General features: G+C 43.1%; 1 protein-coding gene across 2 annotated transcripts in view; it reads right to left on the bottom strand.

Moving 5' to 3' along the window:
* RYR2 (ryanodine receptor 2) overlaps positions 1-8,449 on the bottom strand; it is a 725,859-nt gene extending 717,410 nt beyond the window's left edge. For both annotated transcript variants that reach the window (XM_081249359.1, XM_081249358.1), the window contains exon 1: positions 8,045-8,449. In XM_081249359.1, coding sequence (XP_081105485.1) covers positions 8,045-8,092 — 48 coding nt within the window. In that variant the 5' untranslated portion in view covers positions 8,093-8,449. The remainder of the gene's footprint in view (positions 1-8,044) is intronic.
* Positions 8,450-22,298: the final 13,849 nt, after the last annotated feature.

Below are 22,298 nucleotides of genomic sequence, written 5' to 3'. Positions count from 1 at the left end.
ACTATCTATTACGTTTTAGGAAACCCCAGAAATATGGGTCAATTCTTCACCAGCCCAAGTAATAACAGGAAGCCAGAGAAGCACTTCAAAGCTGAGACCATGGAGAGGAAGACGATCGCCACAAGTTTAGTTGCTGTTGCTGTGATGCACCAGGATGAGAACATCCACAGACACCAGCATCATTCAAAGTGTACATGTCCAGTATTTGTTCACAAAATGTATTATGTGATGTTCTACACTTGGGCTAAGGGCCATTTATTTGTCTGTGAACTTCTAAGCAGTCAATTATTTATATGTAATTTTTTTAATCCACAGTAATAGCTTAGGCTCTTGTTACACACAGCACATCATAGGTACAAAATATATATTTGTTGAAAGAATAAGGGAAAAAAGATAATATGTGAAATAAATTGAACTCCAGCTTCTAGATTCTGAATCTAATGTATTTGTTTGATTGCTTATTACAAATAAATGACAATGGATGATATTGTAAAAAAAAAAAAAAAAAAAAGTACGCATGTCCAGTTCAAGGGCAAGGTTTTTATTACACTCATTCTTCTAAATGGTTTGAGTCTGGCTGACCCCAGGACTCTTAACATGGCAGAGAGCCCCTCAGAGGTAACTAAGTCCCCATTTTACGGTTCCTGAAAGGATTCTTATGGGACCCCGCCAATCCCGAGATCACACAACCACTGACTGGCAGAGTCCCCATTCCAATGTTCTTCCCATGATTAATAAAGATGAAAGTAAAAAAAAAAAGTAATAATAAAATTAAATTAAACTATAAAGATGAAAGTAGGTGGATAAAACCACTGTACTGGATGCCCCTGTGATGCCCTGGAAGTCACCTCATCATCTAGAAGCTTCTCACGTGAAGAGTACGGAATCTGATAGGCTTCCCTGGTGGTGCAGTGGTTGAGAATCTGCCTGCCAATGCAGGGGACACGGGTTCAACCCCTGGTCTGGGAAGATCCCACATGCCACAGAGCAACTGGGCCCGTGAGCCACAATTACTGAGCCTGTGCGTCTGGAGCCTGTGCTCCGCAACAAGAGAGGCCGCGAAAGTGAGAGGCCCGCACAACGTGATGAAGAGTGGCCCCCGCTTGCCACAACTAGAGAAAGTCCTCGCACAGCAACGAAGACCCAACACAGCCATAAATAAATTAATTAATTAATTAAAAAAAAAAAGGGTACGGATTCTGACAGGAACCCAGGGTCTCTTCCAGGCAGCCCCAATCACTCAGACTCACTTCATCCTTCCTTTATTCTCTTTCTCGCCTTAGTCACTTGTCTCAGTCACCTTCCTCTCAGTACCTCCTCACAAGGCTGAGATTTTGCAGGACGGGGAACCCAAGTAAGGTGTCAAGAATCAGATTATAGAAGGTCCTGAACCTGGGAGAGAAGTCAGACTGGGTGTGACAGGAACCTGGAACTGAGGAGTGGTGGCGAGAACACAAGGGTATTAGGGGGATGCAAATGGCAGGAGAATTCAAGGGGGGCTTCAGTGGCTGGAGGAGAGGGGAAGGATGAAGGCTAGAACAAGTACTGGGGAACGAAAGAAATCTAAACCTGAGCTAGGGTGCCAGGGAAATCACGATAGGAGATGATGACAAATTAGATACGAAGGGATCAGAAAGAACTAAACAAATGCACTGAGCACGTACCGTGAGCTGGGCACTGTAACAGGCTTTTGCACATAAATTCTATCATATGATCTTCAACAATCCCTCTGAGATGCCTAATATTATCTTTAGGTTTTAAGGAATTTTTTAACATTTTCTCAAGTCCATAAGCTAGGTCCTGGTGGATTCAGGCCTCAGACCCAGGTCTTCTGGAGGTTTGGATCACACTGGTGCTTCTAAGTCATGGCCAACGCAGAGCCACTGGGAGGAAGAGCCACTCAGGGGACAGAATACATGTGTGCTCAGGACAGTGTGTCCAGAAGTAGGAGGGGAGTTAAAACAGAGGCCGTGGGCAGCTGGAAATGAGGGCCCAAAGGCTGTCAGATCTGGGTGGCTTTCTTCTACAGGAAGGAACAGCTTTGGGAAAGTTCCTGGCATTCCTCTGGCTCCCAGAGCTGGATGAAGTGATTGTTAAGCCTTTTCAAACTCTGTTATTCCAAGGATCCCAGACTTTGTGGCACAGATAAGCTCAGGAAGGCAGAAGTGCGAGAACTAGAAATAGGACAGTATCTTTTGGAACAACCAAAGACTAAGAGTAGACGGAGTGAAAAGAACCCCAAAAAAGCATGATTGTAAATGTATAAAAAATAACTCAATGTATCCTAGCTCCAAAGCCAAACAGAGGAGCTTCAAAAAGGAGAGCGAGACTAGTAGAGTTTGTGAGGGCTAAAGGAATAGGGGTAGAGAGGAATGTTTAGATTTGGCACAGAAGCGAAGCAATTACTGGTAATATCACCTACTAAAGTGATTTTAACCAGAGAAGCTAGGTAACAATTACCAGGCGGGGTGGAGACAAGCAGTGGGTGGAGACCACATCTGGAGGAGTTGAGCAGCTAAATAATGGTCTCGGAGTCAAACAAAGAAATTTTAAGATGGGAGAAATTAGCATACTTCAAGATCAACCAGAAGGAACAAGTGGAGAAGGAGGCAGAGAAAGGATGGAATTCATGCAAGATTCCAGTCCTGGACCAGCGAGCAAGTACTGCGCTGAGATCTAGGACACACGAGGGATTGCAGCTTTAGAAAGGAGGGACAAAACATCCTTGTCAGCAGCTAGAAGGACAAGAGGGTAGATTTAGACAGTGAACCCTGTGAAGGTGACGATAGGCATAAAATGGGACAGGTGGGTTTAGATCTACTCTACAAAGAAGAATGGTGTGCTGATGAACTAGTTTTCTGGCAATTCTTCAGAGATTTTCACACACTTTGCATTATTCTACTGCTGCTATTATGGGCTGAATGTTTGTGTTCCCCCCATATCTCCTATATTGAAATCCTAACTCCCAAGGGGGGGCGGTATCTGGAAGTGGGGGAGGTAATTAGGTCATGAGAGTGGGACCCCCATGAAAGGGATTAGTGCCCTTATAAGAAGAAACACAAGAGAGATGATTTCTCTTCTGGCCATATGAGGATACCACAAGAAGACAGCCATCTGCAAACCAGGAAGGAGCCTTCATCACACACTGGATCTGCTGACACCTTGATCTTGGCCTCCCCAACCTCCAGAACCATGAGAAATAAATGTTTGTTGTTTAAGCCACCCAGTCTGTGGTATTCTGTTATAGCGGCCCAAACCAAGACAGCCACTAATCTGCTGGAGTGTGACACTGGGCCAAATCATTTCACCTCTCTGAGCTTTTCCTTATCCTCAAGATGACAGGGGAGGGAGACGCAGGAGTAGACAAGATAACATTTTCCAAAGGTCTCAGATAACATTTTCCAAAGGTCTTTTCCTACCCAAATATCCTTGAGTTTCTACATGTGCTTTTTCCTTCTAGCTGTTCCATGCCAGGCTCTAAATCTTTTCTTTGCAATTATAATTGCAGACCACTTTTTTCCTTATTTCGAATGCTTCCCTAACACCTACTATCACACCATGCACATAGAAAGTGTTTGACAAATGTTTTTCTAAATTAACAAAAGATCTCCATAATGTCAGTTTCAGGAGACAAATGTGTGCCTCATCACATCTTCTTCTTCCCCAAGGGCTATTTACAGAATCACAGTCACCCAGAAGTTGTAATCCTTTCTCTGGTAATTCAGCCTTGATAAAAACACTTATCTAAAGCCAAAGGACAAACAAGATGGAATGTCAAATAAATTAGTGCCCTAAGTGTTTCAGATCCTGCCCTTCCTGCCAATGTGTACACACTAATTTCTAGATTAAGAAAAATACATGAAAAAATAAGCCTGGGTGGGCTTTCCATCAGTTCCTTGAAAAAATACTACAGTGCCTATCTATCAAAAGATCCTCATGCCTTCAGTATCAGGGGAGCAAAAAGGGCTCACCCAGAATCTTTTCATTTGTACTCTGTGACATTCCTACAGCTAAGAAAACTGATTGTGTCCCCCGTTTGTCTCCTGTGAACCAAAAACATGCTTCAGCAGCTGATAAAGCAGGCTTTCTCTCCTGGAAAGGACATCAGCCTAAGATCTGAGTTTTAGTCTTGGTTCTGCACTGCTGAGCAACTGACTTTGTACAATTAACCTTCCTGGACCTCTACAAACTGGGGCTACACATTCCAGCCTGATCTACTTCACCGTGTTGTGCACTGGCATTTATACTTTATGATTATTACCATTAACTGCTAAATTCTTTCTAGGATGCTACCTATCAATAGCAAGCAAGATGTGGAAGCACTGGGAAGAAATCTACGGTGAAATAGTTCATTCTGCAAAGGAAGGCCAGAGGAAAGCTCAAAGCATTCCTATCAAAATAATTTTTGCAGCCAGGACTAAGTTTGAAGTCTCAACCTATGGATAAATGCAAAGCTACTTGACACAGTATATCCCCAGAGTAACTTCACTGTGCTTACACAAATGAAAGAAAGGCAAAGTACTTAGAAAAATCAACTCCAGACAAAGGTTATTTTACATCATGGTTTTCTTAAAGTCAAGGAATTCCAGTTCATTGCTATATTGGTAAGTTAAGGACATTTTTAAAATAAAATAAACAACACATTCCAAATCATGGATATGTTTGGAAGTGACAGTGAATAAATCCATTATGGGCTGAAGGCATATTTTATGATAGGATTCTTCTAAGTGCCCCAGCACGTCCAGAGTTTACACATATGTATTCTTAATTTCTCTCAAAGATAAACACATCAGGGACTTCCCTGGTGGTGCAGTGGTTAAGAATCCACCTGCCAATGCAGGGGAAAACGGGTTTGAGCCCTGGTCCGGGAAGATCCGACATGCCATGGAGCAACTAAGCCCGTGCACCACAACTACTGAGCCTGTGCTCTAGAGCCCGAGAGCCACAACTACTGAAGCCCACACGCCTAGAGCCCGTGCTCTGCAACAAGAGAAGCCACTGCAATGAGAAGCCCGCGCACCGCAACGAAGAGTAGCCCCCGCTCGCCGCAACTAGAGAAAGCCTGCGCACAGCAATGAAGACCCAACGCAGCCATAAATAAATAAATAGATAGATAGATTAAAAATAAATAAATAAACACATCAGAGTGAGCCTGCTTCTAGCTGATGGGAAAGCCACTGAATGGAAGATGATCTTTCATCTATGTAACCATTTGAAAGGAATGTTAGCAAACTCACAATTACATAACGGAAAAGAGCTGGGAGAGGGACCAGCAGCGGCTAAATACAGTGAAAACACCCTCATTCACAAATAAAGAATCAAGTCACAGCAGCAGACATAACTCACGGACACAGTCCGTTGAAGATTTCACCTTTGCTTCCCTTGAAGGTGATTACAAACCTCTTCCAGAAGAAGAAGAAAACTTTCTGTGGACAGAAAGATTCCAAAGATTCTTCAGTGAGCTGCCCTGCCTGAATAAAAATCCAAGAGACTACTTAAGGTGCTCCACTCAGAATATATGAAATGGTCAGTCAAATTCACCATTATAGCCTCTTAATGACTAACACTTTTTTTAAGCACAACAGTTTTATCCATAATCTGTAACCGTTTTACGTAGATGTACAGGTTGTTAATACTTCCTGGGCTACTTAAAAAAAGAAAAGAATTAGAAGAAGAAGCTCATATTGACAAGACTGCACGCAACAGAGAAAAAAAAATGCTCCAGGAAAAAAAAAAACAGATGAATTTACCGCTAAAAACTACATCCTCTCCATTCCTAACTCCATTAACATTTCTGAACCAACAACATTCTCGGGTTAAGAGAATAAAATGGAAAGGAGCAAAGGCAGCAGGCAGAGGAACAGTAAAGGGTTTGAGAATTTCTGTACTGAAACTGTAAAATATAGAGAGGAAGGCATGTTTTCCTTTTAGATGTTCAGGCCACACCAAAAAAAATTCCCCTGCTCCACCATGCTACTTCCTTCAAGGTCATTTATCATCAGCACAACAACCTACGGATGTTTTATTAAAAGAAAAATCCCAGGCCAGGACTGCCAGATCTCTACCCAGGAGCCACTTATCAAAGGTGTCACTGGGGCTGACAGGCAGCTGTCCAGAGGCACAGACTTAACATTACTTTATATGTACAGAACCCCATCAGCAAGCACATTAGCTCGGCCCCCATTAAGTATTCTGATAACACCACCTCCATGAGCTCAGCTTAACATTTAAGCCTGCAGGAAGCCCTTGAATGCACAGAGCCTTCCAAAATTTTCTAGCTAATTTTAACCCTATGGCATTTAGGAAAAAAAATGAATTTAAGAATTACACAGCAACTAAATATTTTATCCACCCAAACAAAAAATGTCATGGTACTGAGAAACATCTTTTCATATGGCTTTTTATTAGTTATTTAAAAACCATATAGACAGTTTTCCACTAAAAAAATAAAAGTAAACCGTATTCCTAGTAGGCTTACAATATTCCCCATGAGCAAGGTTTTGGTGAATTGGCTCTTCAGAGTTGGGTGGTGGACCAGTAGTACCACCAACAGCACATGTAATGGTGCATGATGCGCAGATATTAGGTCAAATCAGTCGCCATCTGATGTGTACCCTGGATTGATTTTATCCTTTCGAAAGGCTCCCCGCCCTACCCCCACAAAGCAAAACTGAGTGCCAAAAAAAAAAAAATTAGAAGAGCAAAATGGAAAAACTGGCCACTTACAGATGTTCTTGGACAAATGTACTGTTTTCACTTTTTCAGCCCCCAAATGCGTCATCTAGGCTACTTTCACACCTAAAAGTTGCTATCTGGTTAATATGTCAAAACGTAAATATCTCTCTTAGTTTCTGTGATTGTGGAGGTAACTGTAACTGGGCAGTGGCAGCTTTTTCACTACTGGGGAAAGAAGAGCCAGGAGAAGCTGCAGTCCTGGGGGTGGGGGGACTGATGACGGGGAATCCTGTAAGGGAATATCCTTCAGAGAGGAGGATACAAGTGCAGGGAAAGGAAAGACCAAAAGGATGATGCAAACGCTAACTAGGTGCTTCTTGACAAGAAGTTACAGCATTTTCTTTTGCCAAGGGGCTCTCCAGTCCCAGCTTCGAGGTGAGCAAAGCCTCAGCATGAGAAGTATCTGCAGCGTTCGAACAAATCAGCGACAGGAAGGAGCAGTGCCAAGAGGTACTTACGGAGAAAAAACTGTATTAGAGTGGAGCCAACATTCCCCTGCTGCCACCCAGTGTGGAAATTCCGGGCAGCCACCCTGCCCTTACACACACACACACACTTTGCTGCACTCAACGTTCAATAAGCCAACATTTAGAGAACGACACGTTCGCGTTGTCCCCCGCCACCCCCGCGCGCGCGTGCACGCACACACACACTCGCTTCCCATCCCTTCCACGTTCTGCGAGCAGTCACAGCACCACCAATGGCCCCAACCTCAGGCACCGCGGTGTTCACGGAGGCGACTCCCCCTCCCCTGCACAGCACCTCGACTTGGGGGGCACATCCTGCCCCGCCTCACCGGCCCCGGCCACACCAAGTAGGCGAATCCCTGGGTTGCGTGATGGCGCGCGGGTCCAGCCCGAAAGCCCGAGAAACCGCGCCGCGGCGGAATTCCGGGCGACTGCCCGTGTCCCCGTCGGCCCCCGCGCCCCACGGGCCACGGGGTCTGCACCCTGCCCCTGGCTGCCCGGAAGATCCCAGCCCCACCGACCGGACAGGCCCGACCGGCCGCCCCCGCGTCCCCCGACTCCCGCAGCTCCGAGGCGCCCCGGGACCCAGCCCGTGCGCCGCCCGCCCGCTCGCCGCGCTCCGGCCGCGCTCGGTCCCCGGGCTTTACACACGCGCGCACGGACACGCACCCTCCCTTCCCTCGCCCCGGCACACACACCTGCGCCCCCCGAGGGATGCCCGGCTCCTCCCGCATCCCCGGGAGCAGCCGCCGGCCCGCCCGCGTGTCCCACTGCCCGGATCCGGTCGGTGGATGCCCCGGCTCCCCCTGCTCCCCGGGGAAGCCGAGACGCACGGCACTTACAGTTCGCAGGAACTGGATCTCATCCTCGCCCTCGCCCCCATCGGCCATGGCTCCGCGCCTTTTGGCCGGGGCAGGCTCCCGAGCCCCGCGGAGCCCGGCGGCGCTGGCGGCGGCGGCCCCTCGCGCTGTCTCCTGCTGCTGCTGCTGCTGCTGCTGCTGCTGCTACTGCTGCTGCTGCCCGGAGCCGGGGGCGGGAGGGGGCCGCGGCTGCTGGGCGCCGAGCGCCAGGCGGTCCCCGCCTGCAAAGCGGAGGAGGAGGCGAGGGCGGGGGCGGCCGAGGCGGGAGCCTCCCTGCGCCGCACTGTGCAGGAGGAGGGTGACCCGGCCCGGAGGACGAGGGCAGGCGGCCCCGCAACCCCGCCGCGCCTGCTTCGCGTGTCCGGCCTGCAGCAGGCGGACTGCTCTGCCCCAGCTCCTCCGAGCGAGTGCGTGGAGCCCGCGGAGCCGCGCTGAGTGCCGCGGTGAGGGGCGGGGACTGGGGGCGGGCGGGCGGGGAGGAGCTCGCCGGCTCCCCTCTGCTGCAGGTAATCCGCAGCCCGCTCCTCAGGGCCGCCAAACTCAAGGCCCAGCGCCGCTTACTGGCCGCGCCGGGTATCGCGGCCGAAGCGCACAAGACGAGCCGGCAGCCTTCCACCTGCGCCCTTCTGTTCCCCTGGGCTCCTGCACCTGCCCCTTCTGACCTTCAAAACCTGGGCTCGGCATTCCTTTCTCCTGGAAAGGCCTACCGCGCTAACTTCCACAGCACTTCGGATCGCAGGCAAGAATCATCTTTCACCCGGATGCCCGGAGTGGGTCACCTCCAAGTAAAGGTGACACAACACATGGTATTTTAAACTTGGATTACCTCTGTTCCCGATCAGCATAATTCTTTAGTACCTAGTGCCGGTGCACCATGCTTCTCACAGATTAACCACGCAAAATGCATGGTACGCAGAACTTTAACAAATTCATTCAACAAATACATGGCGAATGCCTATGCCAGACATTGCAGTATAAACAGACCAGAGTTTATGCTCTAGATTAGAAATGCAAACCTTAACAAGGACTTGCGATAAAGGATGGGTTGATATCTATCAGTATGAATCATTGAGGCGGTCTAAACTCAGACTATGGTACCTGCTGTCCTCACTGTAAAGCCGTTTATTTCTGAAGAAACTCGAGCGTTTCACCACAGGTATCAATACCTAGTTCCCGCAATGCTCCGTGCAATTACCCTCCAAATTGCCGTGTAACAAACGGCTGTGACTAAGAAAATGCAGGGTCTGAGACAATTTGGATAAGAAAGCACTTATGTCTTGCTCCTAGTGCACGACTCGTTCATTTAAGATACTTAAAAATACGGATATGCAAAACAAAAGTTGCAAATGTCAATCCTCCGAAGATGCAGACACTGTGAAGGTTTTTTATCAATTTACCTACACTGCACATTTTGCAGCATATAATTGGTTATTAAAATCTGCCTGTAAGTTCTATGCACCTTACGTCTTATTTTCAACTTTCGTGAACTTTATACTTACCGAGCTAGTTTTTCATATTTCCAGCAGAATGAATAACATAAAGAATATGCCTATAAATACTGTCCCTCCTGGTGAGACTAGTAATGCTCTGCTCTATCTTATGATAGTAATCATCTTACCAAAGTACTTGACATATTCTTGTATATTGATCCATAATGACTAACCAACTCTTAAGGCATACTTTACATGAATTTTTACTCCTAGGAACCATTAAATGAGCAATCAGGGATCTCATAAAGTCCCCCATGAGGAAGGGCTTTATTCTGAAATTGATTCTTCATTTTATGTTAAATAATTTGATCTTCCAAATTTATGACATATCAAATTGTCCCCTTTCCAAGTATTTTATTCTTAATTAAAACAAACATCTGTACTGTATGTGGAATTACTCCCTTCTACACATATGTTAGGTAAACTATTATAAAAACTCTAACTCACCAGGTTTTCGTTTTGGCATTTTAACTAGGCTGTAAACTTTTCTAACAAGAGCTATATTTAGTATTTTATTAATTCTCTCAACAGAAGTGATATATAATGCTAAATGGCCTAAGTACCCAATGATTATTATTCGCCATATAGAGTGTTCAACAGCAAATGGAGAAGAGGATGGTTACAGAACATATCATTTTTATGGACTTTAAAACACAAAAATAGAATACTGTGAGGTTTATGGACCTCCAATCTGTACTAAATATATAAAAACATGTTTGAGAATGATACATATTTATTTTTAAAAGGAGAACTATAGCAAGTGGTTTAACACTGGTGGTGAGTATATGGGTGTAATATTATTGGGGGTACTCTGATTTTTTATATATTTAATGATTATAAAAATGAAAATAATTTTTGTGAGAAAACTACTAAAGCTATTAAAAACTATGGAAATTTTTTACTCACAGTATTTTTTAAGGTTTGTTCTGGGGCTTTCCTGGTGGCGCAGTGGTTGAGAGTCCGCCTGCTGATGCAGGGGATACGGGTTCGTGCCCCGGTCCGGGAAGATCCCACGTGCCGCGGAGCGGCTGGGCCCGTGAGCCATGGCCGCTGAGCCTGTGCATCCGGAGCCTGTGCGTCCGGAGCCTGTGCTCTGCAACGGGAGAGGCCACAACAGTGAGAGGCCCGCGTACTGCAAAATAAAAAAAAGATTTGTTCTGGCTGGCGTCATTTATGTATGATCTCCTAGTCTCTTCTTCTGATGAACAACTGTAGCAAGAAAAATTGGTTTTGACTGAAAAGGTCATAGAATGATAGAATGAGAACTAATCTCAATTTTTTTTTTTTTTTTTTTTTTTTTTTTGCGATACACGGGCCTCTCACTGTTGTGGCCTCTCCCGTTGCAGAGCACAGGCTCCGGACGCACAGGCTCAGCGGCCATGGCTCACGGGCCCAGCCGCTCTGCGGCATGTGGGATCCTCCTGGACCGGGGCACGAACCCGTGTCCCCTGAATCGGCAGGCGGACTCTCAACCACTGCACCACCAGGGAAGCCCTCCCTAATCTCAATTTTAAATATAATTTTAATAGAGAGAAACAAATATAATTTAGATACAGCTTAAAGTTTCTGTTCCAAGTCTTTAATTCTTATTATAGTCTTAAATTATAAGGGACTAGCAAGTACACATTTTCACAGACACAGAACTCCGGTTCATAAAATAGAAAAAATATTTTGTTTATTTAGAACTTTCATAAGCGTCCAATACTTGATATCTATGAGGTTTGTAATTTTTACAAAATATTTCTTTTTTCTAAATGCATATTATGTATAATAGTCTATTTTGCTTTTTGTTACTGAAATTTATCATCTTAATTTTGCTTTATTGGAATAGATGTTGTGTTTCCCATAACACTCCATTTCAGGACTTTACTAATCATAATATAAAACAGTTTAGAGGATGATATTTCCATATTTTTAGTCCAAGTTTGTGAAGTGTTTTTCTTTATGATCCATTTTATGTCATGCAAGAGAGGGGGAAAAATCATATTTCTTTTTATTTTTTTAATTAAGATATTTTTTCTACAGTCACCTAATCAAGAACGGGCCAGCAGAGCCCACTGTTCACTTGGCAGAACTTTAGACATCCTTAAAGGAGAAAAAATTGAGACAAATGTAAAATTTTTCATTTTGCCTTCCAATTTAACTAAGTTCACCAGTGATGTACACAAGCATTAGAAAATTAACTTCTTCTTCAAGGTTTCTATGAAAGTCAGCTAAAATACTCAGTGTTATTTTAATTCAGTTTCTTTCCATTAAGATCACATAAGTTAGAGACCTTAATGAGGAAGTGAGAGCCTCTGGGATTGTCAGTGGGTCATTATAAAATTACTATTGGAGAAGCCCTCGCATCTAGAGATTAAGCCCTTTCTGCGTTAACTCAGATTTCCAGTTTCAGTATTTCCAGGGAAGGTTTCATAGCATTTCTTCTTATCGCATTTCAGAACTTAACAGACCAAAATTTCAGAAAACTGCCGATTTGTTTACATCTTTTATTGCATGTATTCTAAAATACTGTAGTTACAATGCACACCTGAACTAAAAATAAACACCAGTAGATCCCAGGTACTCACCGCAAGCTGGCCCCCAGGACAACAGGGCTGGAAATAACATCAACGGTCATGATGATGATGATAAAGCCTCATTGACTATTTATTGCACTCCAGGCACTTTATTTTTATTATTTCTTTTCATCTCCACAGCAAATGCCATTTTAGAAAAAAAGAGACCAAGATTTACACAAGATTACACAGCTGCTGAATGGTGAGGCAGGGGTCTGAAGACTCCAAACCTGAGCTCTTTATCACTGTTTTGTGCTATTACTCCTCCCAGACCCCAGCATGAAAAACACAAGAAGAGTCTAGACTAGCAGGAACTAAAAACATGGCTCTGGCAGCCCCAGGAGATTTATTGCTGGTTTCAAGCCAACCTTAGGAGCCCTGCTAGCTCTTGGAGTGCCAAGTGAGTTCTGGAGAAGGAGACAAGGATTACTATAGCTCAGAAATAAAATCTAACTCATGGGACTTCCCTGGCAGTCCAGTGGTTAAGGCTGTGCGCTTCCAATGCAGGGGGCACGGGTTTGATCCCTGGTCGGTGAACTAAGATTCCCACATGTTGCCTGGCATGGCCAAAAAAGTTAAAAACTTTAAAAATTAAAAAAAATTAAAATCCAACTCATGCCCTCCTCCACAGTATGGATTCTTAGGGGAAATCCATTCTTTCAGACTTGAACGTTATTCATCACTACCTCATCAAATCCCTAGATTGATCTTAAAATTACAATCTAAAAATTATGAAGCCCCAAACTATAATTAGTCTTCTGATATCCAGGGTCAGGACTGAACTGAATATAGATGACAAAAGTGAAGGTGATCTATCTTTTGGGGTCAACAGAGCCCTTGACTTCACAGAGAGGGTTGACCCTATGTAACAAAAAGTTTGCTAATTAATCAACTTCTCTACTGAAAGAAGTGTTCCTGAGGAGGTGTGGGCTCCCCAAAGACATTCCTAACCCAAATCACCTCAGTGCCTTCACAGGTAGGTCACTGTGACTATCACATAGCCCCTAAGGCAGATCCTCCTCCTGGTTTGACTATTCATATTGTACCACAGCTCAGATCCAAAACCTAATCATCCTCTTTGATTCCCCCCTAGTATGGGCTGAATGTTTGTGTGTCCCCAAAATTCATACATTGACACCTAACCCCCAAATGATGATATTTGGAGGTAGGGCCTTTGGGAAGTAATTAAGTTTAGATGGATCATGATGGATGGGTGGATCATCTCCCCATGATGAGATTAGTGGGGCTTCCCTGGTGGCGCAGTGGTTAAGAATCCACCTGCCAATGGAGGGAACACAGGTGCAAGCCCTGGTCCGGGAAGATCCCACATGCCATGGAGCAACTAAGCCCGTGTGCCACAACTACTGAGCCTGTGAGCCACAGCTACTGAGCCCATGTGCCACAACTACTGAAGCCTGCACACCTAGAGCCAGTGCTCTGCAACAAGAGAAGCCACCTTGATGAGAGGCCTGTGCACCGCAATGAAGAGTAGCCCTCGCTTGCTGCAACTAGAGAAAGCCCTTGTGCAGCAAAGAAGACCCAACGCAGCCAAAAATAAATAAATAAATTTATTTTTTAAAAAAAGAAAAGGAAGAGGGGGGAAAAAAGAAAAGGTCATGCAATTACACAGTGAGATGGCAGCTGCCTACAAGCCAAAAGAAGAGTATACTCAGAATGAAAACTACTTTTCAAGCACCTTGATCCTGGACTTCCCAGCCTCCAGAACTGCAAGAAATAATTCTCTATTGTTTAAACTATCCAGTCTATGAGATTTTTATTAAGGCAGCTCGAGCAGACTAAGGTATTCCCTTACCTTCATCACCCAACATCAGTGTCTTTTTATGGGTAAAAAGATGCCTTCCTGATTCTTGTCTTTACATCCCAAATTATTTCACTAACTTTGCAACCAATCTTCCTGGGTTTTGTTCTTTACCACTGTGAGTCATCTTCCAGACTCCCACCAGAATAACCTCATATAACAATGTTTCCATCTTGTCACTTTCCCGCTGAGTAAGAACTGGAGCCATTGAAGAATAGTTTCTAGACACTTACCATATTACATTCAAACCCCTCAGCCTGGCATTAGAGGCCCACTGAGATAGAGCCTCCTGCAAACTTTTCAATATTCATTTCCAAGGACTCCCTTGTTTTGGCTCCAAACCAAATTACTGTTTCCCAGATAATATGTATGCATTAATCGACCATGCCTTTTCTTATGCTGTTTCTTCTGCCACCTAGGGCCAGAAAATCCTGTCACAATCTGTTCCATCCTCCAAGGAGTAATTCAAAACCTACTTCTGGGATTTGGATTACTCTCGTCAGAGATTCTAACTCTCTCCTGGGAATCACAACTCTTCATCTTATATTGCCCAGGATTATAGTTATGTGTCTAAGGATAGTATCCCCACAAACGCACTAACAACCACCAAGGGGCAGAGACAGTGTATCTTCTTTATCATGCTCATTCTTCATAGGTAATAATTAAGAATCAATTTCTTCTTAGGTGCAAAGTGGCTGCTAGTCACTGCTACCACTTTGCACATGACTCTCCAGTTTCATTTTCCTTTTAAGAAGATTCCATGCTAAAACACTCTTCTTCTGTCTATCACTTCCCCTGCATGGAGATCATTCATTAATTGTTCACAATGCAGAAGTAACCCCAAAAACCTTTGTGAATATAGAGTCTGTCCCAGAATAGGACCAATCCATCTAGTGCCTTCCAGGTTTTCATGTAATAACATAGGACATGAGCAGGTTCTTTGAACTCACTCTTCATTCATTCAGCAAATATTTATTGAGCATATACTATGTACCAGACCTTGTCCTAGTGAATAAAGCACAGGCCCCATGTCCATGAGGCTTATTCTAGGGCAGGAGGTAGATACATACAGATAAATATATACATCAGGTGCATTCAGTGCTATGAAGAAATATAAGGCAGGATAAGGGAACTGAGAGTAATAGAAGAGAATGTTTTGTAGATAAAATGGTCAAGGAAGGCAACTCTGATGAAGCCCCATGGCAGCAGTGACTTTAATCAAGTGAGGTAATGAACCTCATAGGATCTAGAGGAGGAGCATTTCACACAGAGAGACTGGTATATGCAAGATCTGTGAGGTCAATGGCATGTCTGAAGGGGCAGCGTAATGAGCAGAGCAAGGGAGTGAGAGGATGGTGGGCAATGAGGTCAGGGGGCCAGTAAACATGGTACATATCCTGCCCCATTCCAAGTGGGAACAGCCATCACTTTTTTCAGGAAAAGGATCTAGTGTACTCAGTCTGGTTTGAACCAGGCCAGGTGGCTACCCGTTTTAACATCCAACCTGAATCTCCCTGCTCTGTACATTTCAAATTCCTGGCTATTGGGAGTCTTCCATATGAGTATCAATTCTCTTTATCTGTTGAGTTTTTCTAGGAAGTCCAACTGGATGGATTATATTTATTTCTAGTTATACCACCCTTGGTAAATGGCTAAAACAAACAGACCCATGCTTATCTGGTCCTCTGCCAGGAAACAGGGCAAGGTAGTCATCATAAATGTGGGCTTTGGAGCTAAACAAACTCATTTCTAATCCCTTCTTTGTCATTTACTGTGAAGTTACCTGATTGTCTAAACCTCTGTTTCTCCATGTATAAGATGAGGGTAATAACACTACCTCACAAGATTGCTATGAACATTACATAAGATAATGAATATAACTTACAGAGCATAATGCCTGGAATATGGACACACTTGTTAAACTGTGAGTATGTAATTTACATTTAAAACTGCTAAATTTAAAACTGAAATTAGGGACTTCCCTGGTGGTTAAGAATCCACCTGCCAATGCAGGGGACATGGGTTTGAGCCCTGATCTGGGAAGATCCCACATGCCACGGAGCAACTAAGCCCGTGAGCCACAACTACTGAGCCTGCGCTCTAGAGCACACAAGCCACAACTACTGATGCCCGTGTGCCCCAACTACTGAAGCCTGCGTGCCTAGAGCCCATGATCCGCAACAAGAGAAGCCACCACAATGAGAAGCCTGCGCACTGCAATGAAGAGTAGCTCCCATTCGCTGCAACTAGAGAAAGCCCGCATGCAGCAACGAAGACCCAATGCAGCCAAAAATTAATTAATTAGTTAATTAAAAATAAATAAAATAAAACTGAAATTATTTATATTCTCTAAAATAAAATCAGTCAGATGGTATGTTCAGTGCAACAACTTCAAAGGTAAGGGTTTTTCTAATTTTTCCATGATGGTTATTAATATGAAGAGTTTCTTCGGGAAGTTCTCATCTAGAACACAAACGCACTAACTTTCCCCCAAATATCCCAATATCTTTTAGAATTATTTTGGTTACAAGTAATAAAGACCTAAAAAGCAAGGGCTTAGACAACATGGGGATCATCTCTCTTGTGTAACACTGTCTAAAATTAGGCAGTCCAAAACTGGCACAGTGGCTCCATGATGTTATTAATGTGCCATCTTCCTTCTATCTTTCAGCTCCATTATCCTTACTTCGTTAAATCAAGTCTCATTGTTGCAAAATGGCTGCTCAGTACCAGCCATCAGGTCCAAGTTCCAGATGGGAATGAGGGTGTAGAGTAGGACAAAAGCCATATGAGTTAATCCACCGTTTAAGAAGCTTTCCTGGGATCCCCACCAAAAACTTTCACTTCTATTTCATTAGCCAGAATTTAGTCACCTCTCTTTATATGAGAGGCTATGAAATACAGGTTTGAGCTGGTTACATTGCAGCCCTCAAGAAAATCAGGGCTCCTTGGTAAGGAAAAAAACAAAATGAAGGTGAACATTGGGTAGGCAACCAGCAGATTTGGCCTCAACCTCCATACAACTGTCTTTTAATATGATATATGTACATAATTTTACAATTTGTTGGTTAAGAGGGTGGTCTCAAGAATGTCTACAATCCCTTAAGAAAAGAAATATATTTTATGTCATCAAATCAGGACATCATTTGCTTAAATCCCCAAATAGACATTACTTTAAGTGTTTCTCAAAAGCCTTTTAAAAAGTTATGTAATTTACTAAAATAGCCTTTTCCCTATTTTCATCTTCAGTTTATTCAGATTTTCCTGTCACACATACTGAGCTTCTTTTACATATAATGTATTGGATTTGTTTTTTGTACCACAAGTTCATACCACACTCTAGCTTCAATGTGATTTGACTATAAGAGATCTGCTTGTCTGGGGTAGAGGTTTTGGGGAGAAAAGAGTGGGTTACACACACATCCAATGTTGTAATACTTTTGGAAGAGTATAAAATTCAGAAGAAATTTAACACTGACTTCTACAGCACTTACCTGGACACAAACCAAATATGGCGCTATGATGCAAACAGAAATGTTTTTAAATTTGTCATTGGATATCATGATCACAGTGAAATTTCTAAAGCTGATGGACTAAAGAATGTGAGTTTGAGAAAAGGAGCTAGAAACCTCATGACCAAAGTGATTTATCAACTTCTGTGCTGTGGTACTTGGGCACAATTCTATAGTTACACTTCAGGTAGCAGATGTACTGACCCATTAATGGGAGCTTAATTCAGCCATGAAGGATGAGGTTGCCCAAACCAGCATCTCCCCTTGATATAGGTGGGCTCTAATGAGGGCTGAAAGCCAGTGGCCCAGAACAGACCCACTCCTGAAACCCAATCTAGGAGGCTTTACAACTGGTGCCAATCCTTCCATTCATTTATTCATTCATTATTACTTACTGCCTGGCACTGTGCTCTCTTCTCAGAATACAGAGTGAACAAGGCAGTTCCAGCCTTCCTGGAGCTTACAGGGGTATCCAGTGTTGTGTCAGCTACTTAGGACAGAGAGTATTGGGGGGGTTAAGCCAATGAGGGCAATAAGGAGGAAGAGACTTGTAAGCTGAATAATAAAGAGGTGTCATCCAGATTTGTAGGTGGGGTGAGCATAGGAAGAACAGTGATCCTCGTGATTAAGGAGCATAGGAAAGACCTTACTGTATGTTCTTGTTAATAATTAAGTTGCTCAAAAAACAGTTATCAAGTGTCTGCCATACACCAGGCACTGAGCTAGGTGCTAAAAATACAAATATAACAAAAGATGGTAAGATGGTACTCTTTTGCCTCAGCTTCTGCTAAGGCACCAAAGCCAAAATCAACAAAAGAAGTGACAAAGACTCCCATATTCCGAAGAGAAATTCTAGAACACCTACGTAGGAATTGCAGAGGAAGGTGCTGGAAACTTATTTTTTTTTTAACATTTTGTTTTCGATGTAGACCAATTTTAAAGTTTTTGTTGAATTTGTTACAATATTGCTTCTGTTTTATGTTTTGGTTTTTTGGCTGCAAGGCATGTGGGATCTTAGCTCCCCAACCAGGGATGGAACTCACACCCCCTGCATTGGAAGGTGAAGTCTTAACCACTGGACCACCAGGGAAGCCCCTGGAAACTGATTTTGAAGCCCCTAGTCCTTGAGGATATAAAAGGGTAGAGGTTGAAGGGGTTGAGAGAGACAATTTCTTTGGAGAAAACTGGAGGACTGTCATATTTCTGAACCACCAGAAATCCACACAGTCGGGGGGGAGGAGAGGCAGGGAGGAAAGACAAGGGTGTCCCCCTCACCTCAAGTCAGTGAGAGTGGCTGGAGAACACTGCACAGAAAGTGTGAAATAGGTTCCCTGGAGATTCCTGTCTGATTCCTGCCTGAGAAAGGCAAATAGTGAGAGGCTTTCCCCGGGGAAGACACAGTCACACCAGGAGTTAACTGCATGTCCACAGACCACAGGTCTATTTTCCTGCAACTTAGCATCCTCCAAAAAAGGAGCCTGGGGAAATGCAAATCAACACTACAATGAGGTAGTATCACCCCACCCTGGTCAGAATGGCCATCATCAAAAAGACTACAAATAATAAATGCTGGAGAAGGTGTGGAGAAAAAGGAACCCTTCTAAGCTGTTGGTGGGAATGTAAGTTGGTGTAGCTACTGTGGAGAACAGTATGGAGGTTCCTTAAAAAACTAAAAATAGAACTACCATATGATCCTGCAATCCCATTCCTGGGCATATATCTGGAGAAAACTATAATTCGAAAAGATACATGCACCCAAATGTTCATTGCAGCACTATTTACAATAGACAAGACATGGAAGCAACATAAATGTCCATCAACAGAGGAAAAGATAAAAAAGATGTGGTGTGTGTATATATATATATATATATATATATATATAGATATATACACACACACACACACACACACACATACACATATATATAGTGGAATATTACTCAGCCATAAAAACGAATGAAATAATGCTATTTGCAGCAACATGGATGGAGCTAGAGATTATCACACAAAATGAAGTAAGCCTGGCAGAGAAAGCTATCATATGATATTGCTTATATGTGGAATCTCAAAAAAAAAAAGATACAAATGAACTTATTTACAAAACAGAAATAGACTCACAAACATAGAAAACAAACTTATGGTTACCAAAGGGAAAGGGATAAATTAGGAGTTTGGGATTAACATATACATACTAGTATATATAAAATAGATAAGCAACTAGGACCTACTGTGCAGCACAGGGAACTAGACTCAGTATTTTGTAATAACCTATAAGGGAAAAGAATCTGAACAAAGAATAGATTATAATATAGGTTACTGAATCACTGTACTGTACACCTGAAACTAACATGACATTGTAAATTAACTATACTTCAAATTAAAAATAAAAGTAAAATAAAATAAAATAAAGGAGCCTGCCCAACAGGGGCTTCCTGCCCAGCACAAAGAGACCGGGGATGGAGGGAGAACAGGGAGGGGAGGAGAGACATCCATTAAGTTACTTGCCAAGTGCAAGTAACTCAGCCCCATCCTTCCTTCTGTTCTTCCTCACTCTCAGCAACCCCCGCAAACCTGGAGGAGGAGAGGCTGCCTGTGGGGAGGATGGAGGAGGAGAGGAACCAAGCAGGAAAATGTGAAGCTAACCTCAGAGCCCACCAACCTTAGGCTTCTCAGCTGGATGCCCCCAAGCTCCAGGAGAAAGGAAACATTTTTTTTTTACATCTTTATTGGAGTATAATTGCTTAACAATGGTGTGTTAGTTTCCGCTTTACAACAAAGTGAATCAGTTATACATATACATATGTTCCCATATCCCCTCCTTCTTGCGTTTCCCTCCCACCCTCCCTATCCCACCCCTCCAGGCGGTCACAAAGCACCGAGCTGATCTCCCTGAGCTTTGTGGCTGCTTACCACTAGCTATCTACCTTACGTTTGGTAGTGTATATATGTCCATGCCTCTCTTTTGCTTTGTCACAGCTTACCTTTCCCCCTCCCCATATCCTCAAGTCCATTCTCTACTAGGTCTGTGTCTTTATTCCTGTCTTACCCCTAGGTTCTTCATGACATTTTTTTTCTTCTTAAATTCCATAAATGTGTGTTAGCATACGGTATTTGTCTTTCTCTTTCTGACTTACTTCACTCTGTATGACAGATTCTAGGTCTATCCACCTCATTACAAATAGCTCAGTTTCGTTTCTTTTTATGGCTGAGTAATAGTCCATTGTATATATGTGCCACATCTTCTTTATCCATTCATCCGATGATGGACACTTAGGTTGTTTCCATCACCGGGCTATTGTAAATAGGGCTGAAATGAACATTTTGGCACATGACTCTTTTTTTTTTTATTTTTTATTTTTTTTATTTTTTAAATTTTTTGCTTTATAACAAATTTAATCAGTTATACATATACATATGTTTCCATATCCCCTCCCTTTTGCGTCTCCCTCCCACCCTCCCTATCCCACCCCTCCAGGCGGTCACAAAGCACCGAGCTGATCTCCCTGTGCTATGCGGCTGCTTCCCACTAGCTATCTACCTTACGTTTGGTAGTGTATATATGTCCATGCCGCTCTTTCACTTTGTCACAGCTTACCCTTCCCCCACATGACTCTTTTTGAATTATGGTTTTCTCAGGGTATATGCCCAGTAGTGGGATTGCTGGGTCATATGGTAGTTCTATTTGTAGTTTTTAAAGGAACCTCCATACTGTTCTCCATACTGGCTGTACCAATTCACATTCCCACCAGCAGTGCAAGAGTGTTCCCTTTTCTCCATACCCTCTCCAGCATTTATTGTTTCTAGATTTTTTGATGACGGCCATTCTGACTGGTGTGAGATGATATCTCATTGTAGTTTTGATTTGCATTTCTCTAATGATTAAAGATGTTGAGCATTCTTTCATGTGTTTGTTGGCAGTCTGCATATCTTCTTTGGAGAAATGTCTATTTAGGTCTTCTGCCCATTTTTGGATTGGGTTGTTTGTTTTTTTATTATTGAGCTGCATGAGCTGCTTGTAAATTTTGAAGATTAATCCTTTGTCAGTTGCTTCATTTGCAAACATTTTCTCCCATTCTGAGGGTTGTCTTTTCGTCTTGTTTATGGTTTCCTTTGCTGTGCAAAAGCTTTTAAGTTTCATTAGGTCCCATGTGTTTATTTCTGTCTTTTTTCCATTTCTCTAGGAGGTGGGTCAAAAAGAATCTTCTTTGATTTATGTCATAGGGTGTTCTGCCTATGTTTTCCTCTAAGAGTGTTATACATTTAGGCTTTGCATTTAGGTTTTTACTCCACTTTGAGTTTATTTTTCTGCATGGTGTTAGGAAGTGTTCTAATTTCATTCTTTTACATGTAGCTGTCCAGTTTTCCCAGCACCACTTATTGAAGAGGCTGTCTTTTCTCCATTGTATATGCTTGCCTCCTTTATCAAAGATAAGGTGACCATATGTCCATGGGTTTATCTCTGGGCTTTCTATCCTGTTCCATTGATCTATCTTTCTGTTTTTATGCCAGTACAATACTGTCTTGATGACTGTAGCTTTGTAGTATAGTCTGAAGTCAGGGAGCCTGATTCCTCCAGCTCCATTTTTCGTTCTCAAGATGGCTTCGGCTATTCGGGGTCTTTTGTGTTTCCATACAAATTGTGAAGTTTTTTGTTCTAGTTCTGTGAAAAATGCCAGTGGTAGTTTGAGAGGGATTGCATTGAATCTGTAGATTGCTTTGGGTAGTAGAGTCGTTTTCACAATGTTGATTCTTCCAGTCCAAGAACATGGTATATCTCTGCATCTGTTTGTATCATCTTTAATTTCTTTCATCAGTGTCTTATAATTTTCTGCATACAGGTCTTTTGTCTCCTTAGGT

This window comes from Mesoplodon bidens (assembly GCF_964165515.1).
Source record: "Mesoplodon bidens genome assembly, chromosome: 1".
NCBI classification, from domain to species: Eukaryota; Metazoa; Chordata; class Mammalia; order Artiodactyla; family Ziphiidae; genus Mesoplodon; species Mesoplodon bidens.
This window is presented reverse-complemented; position numbering and strand designations above follow the sequence as displayed.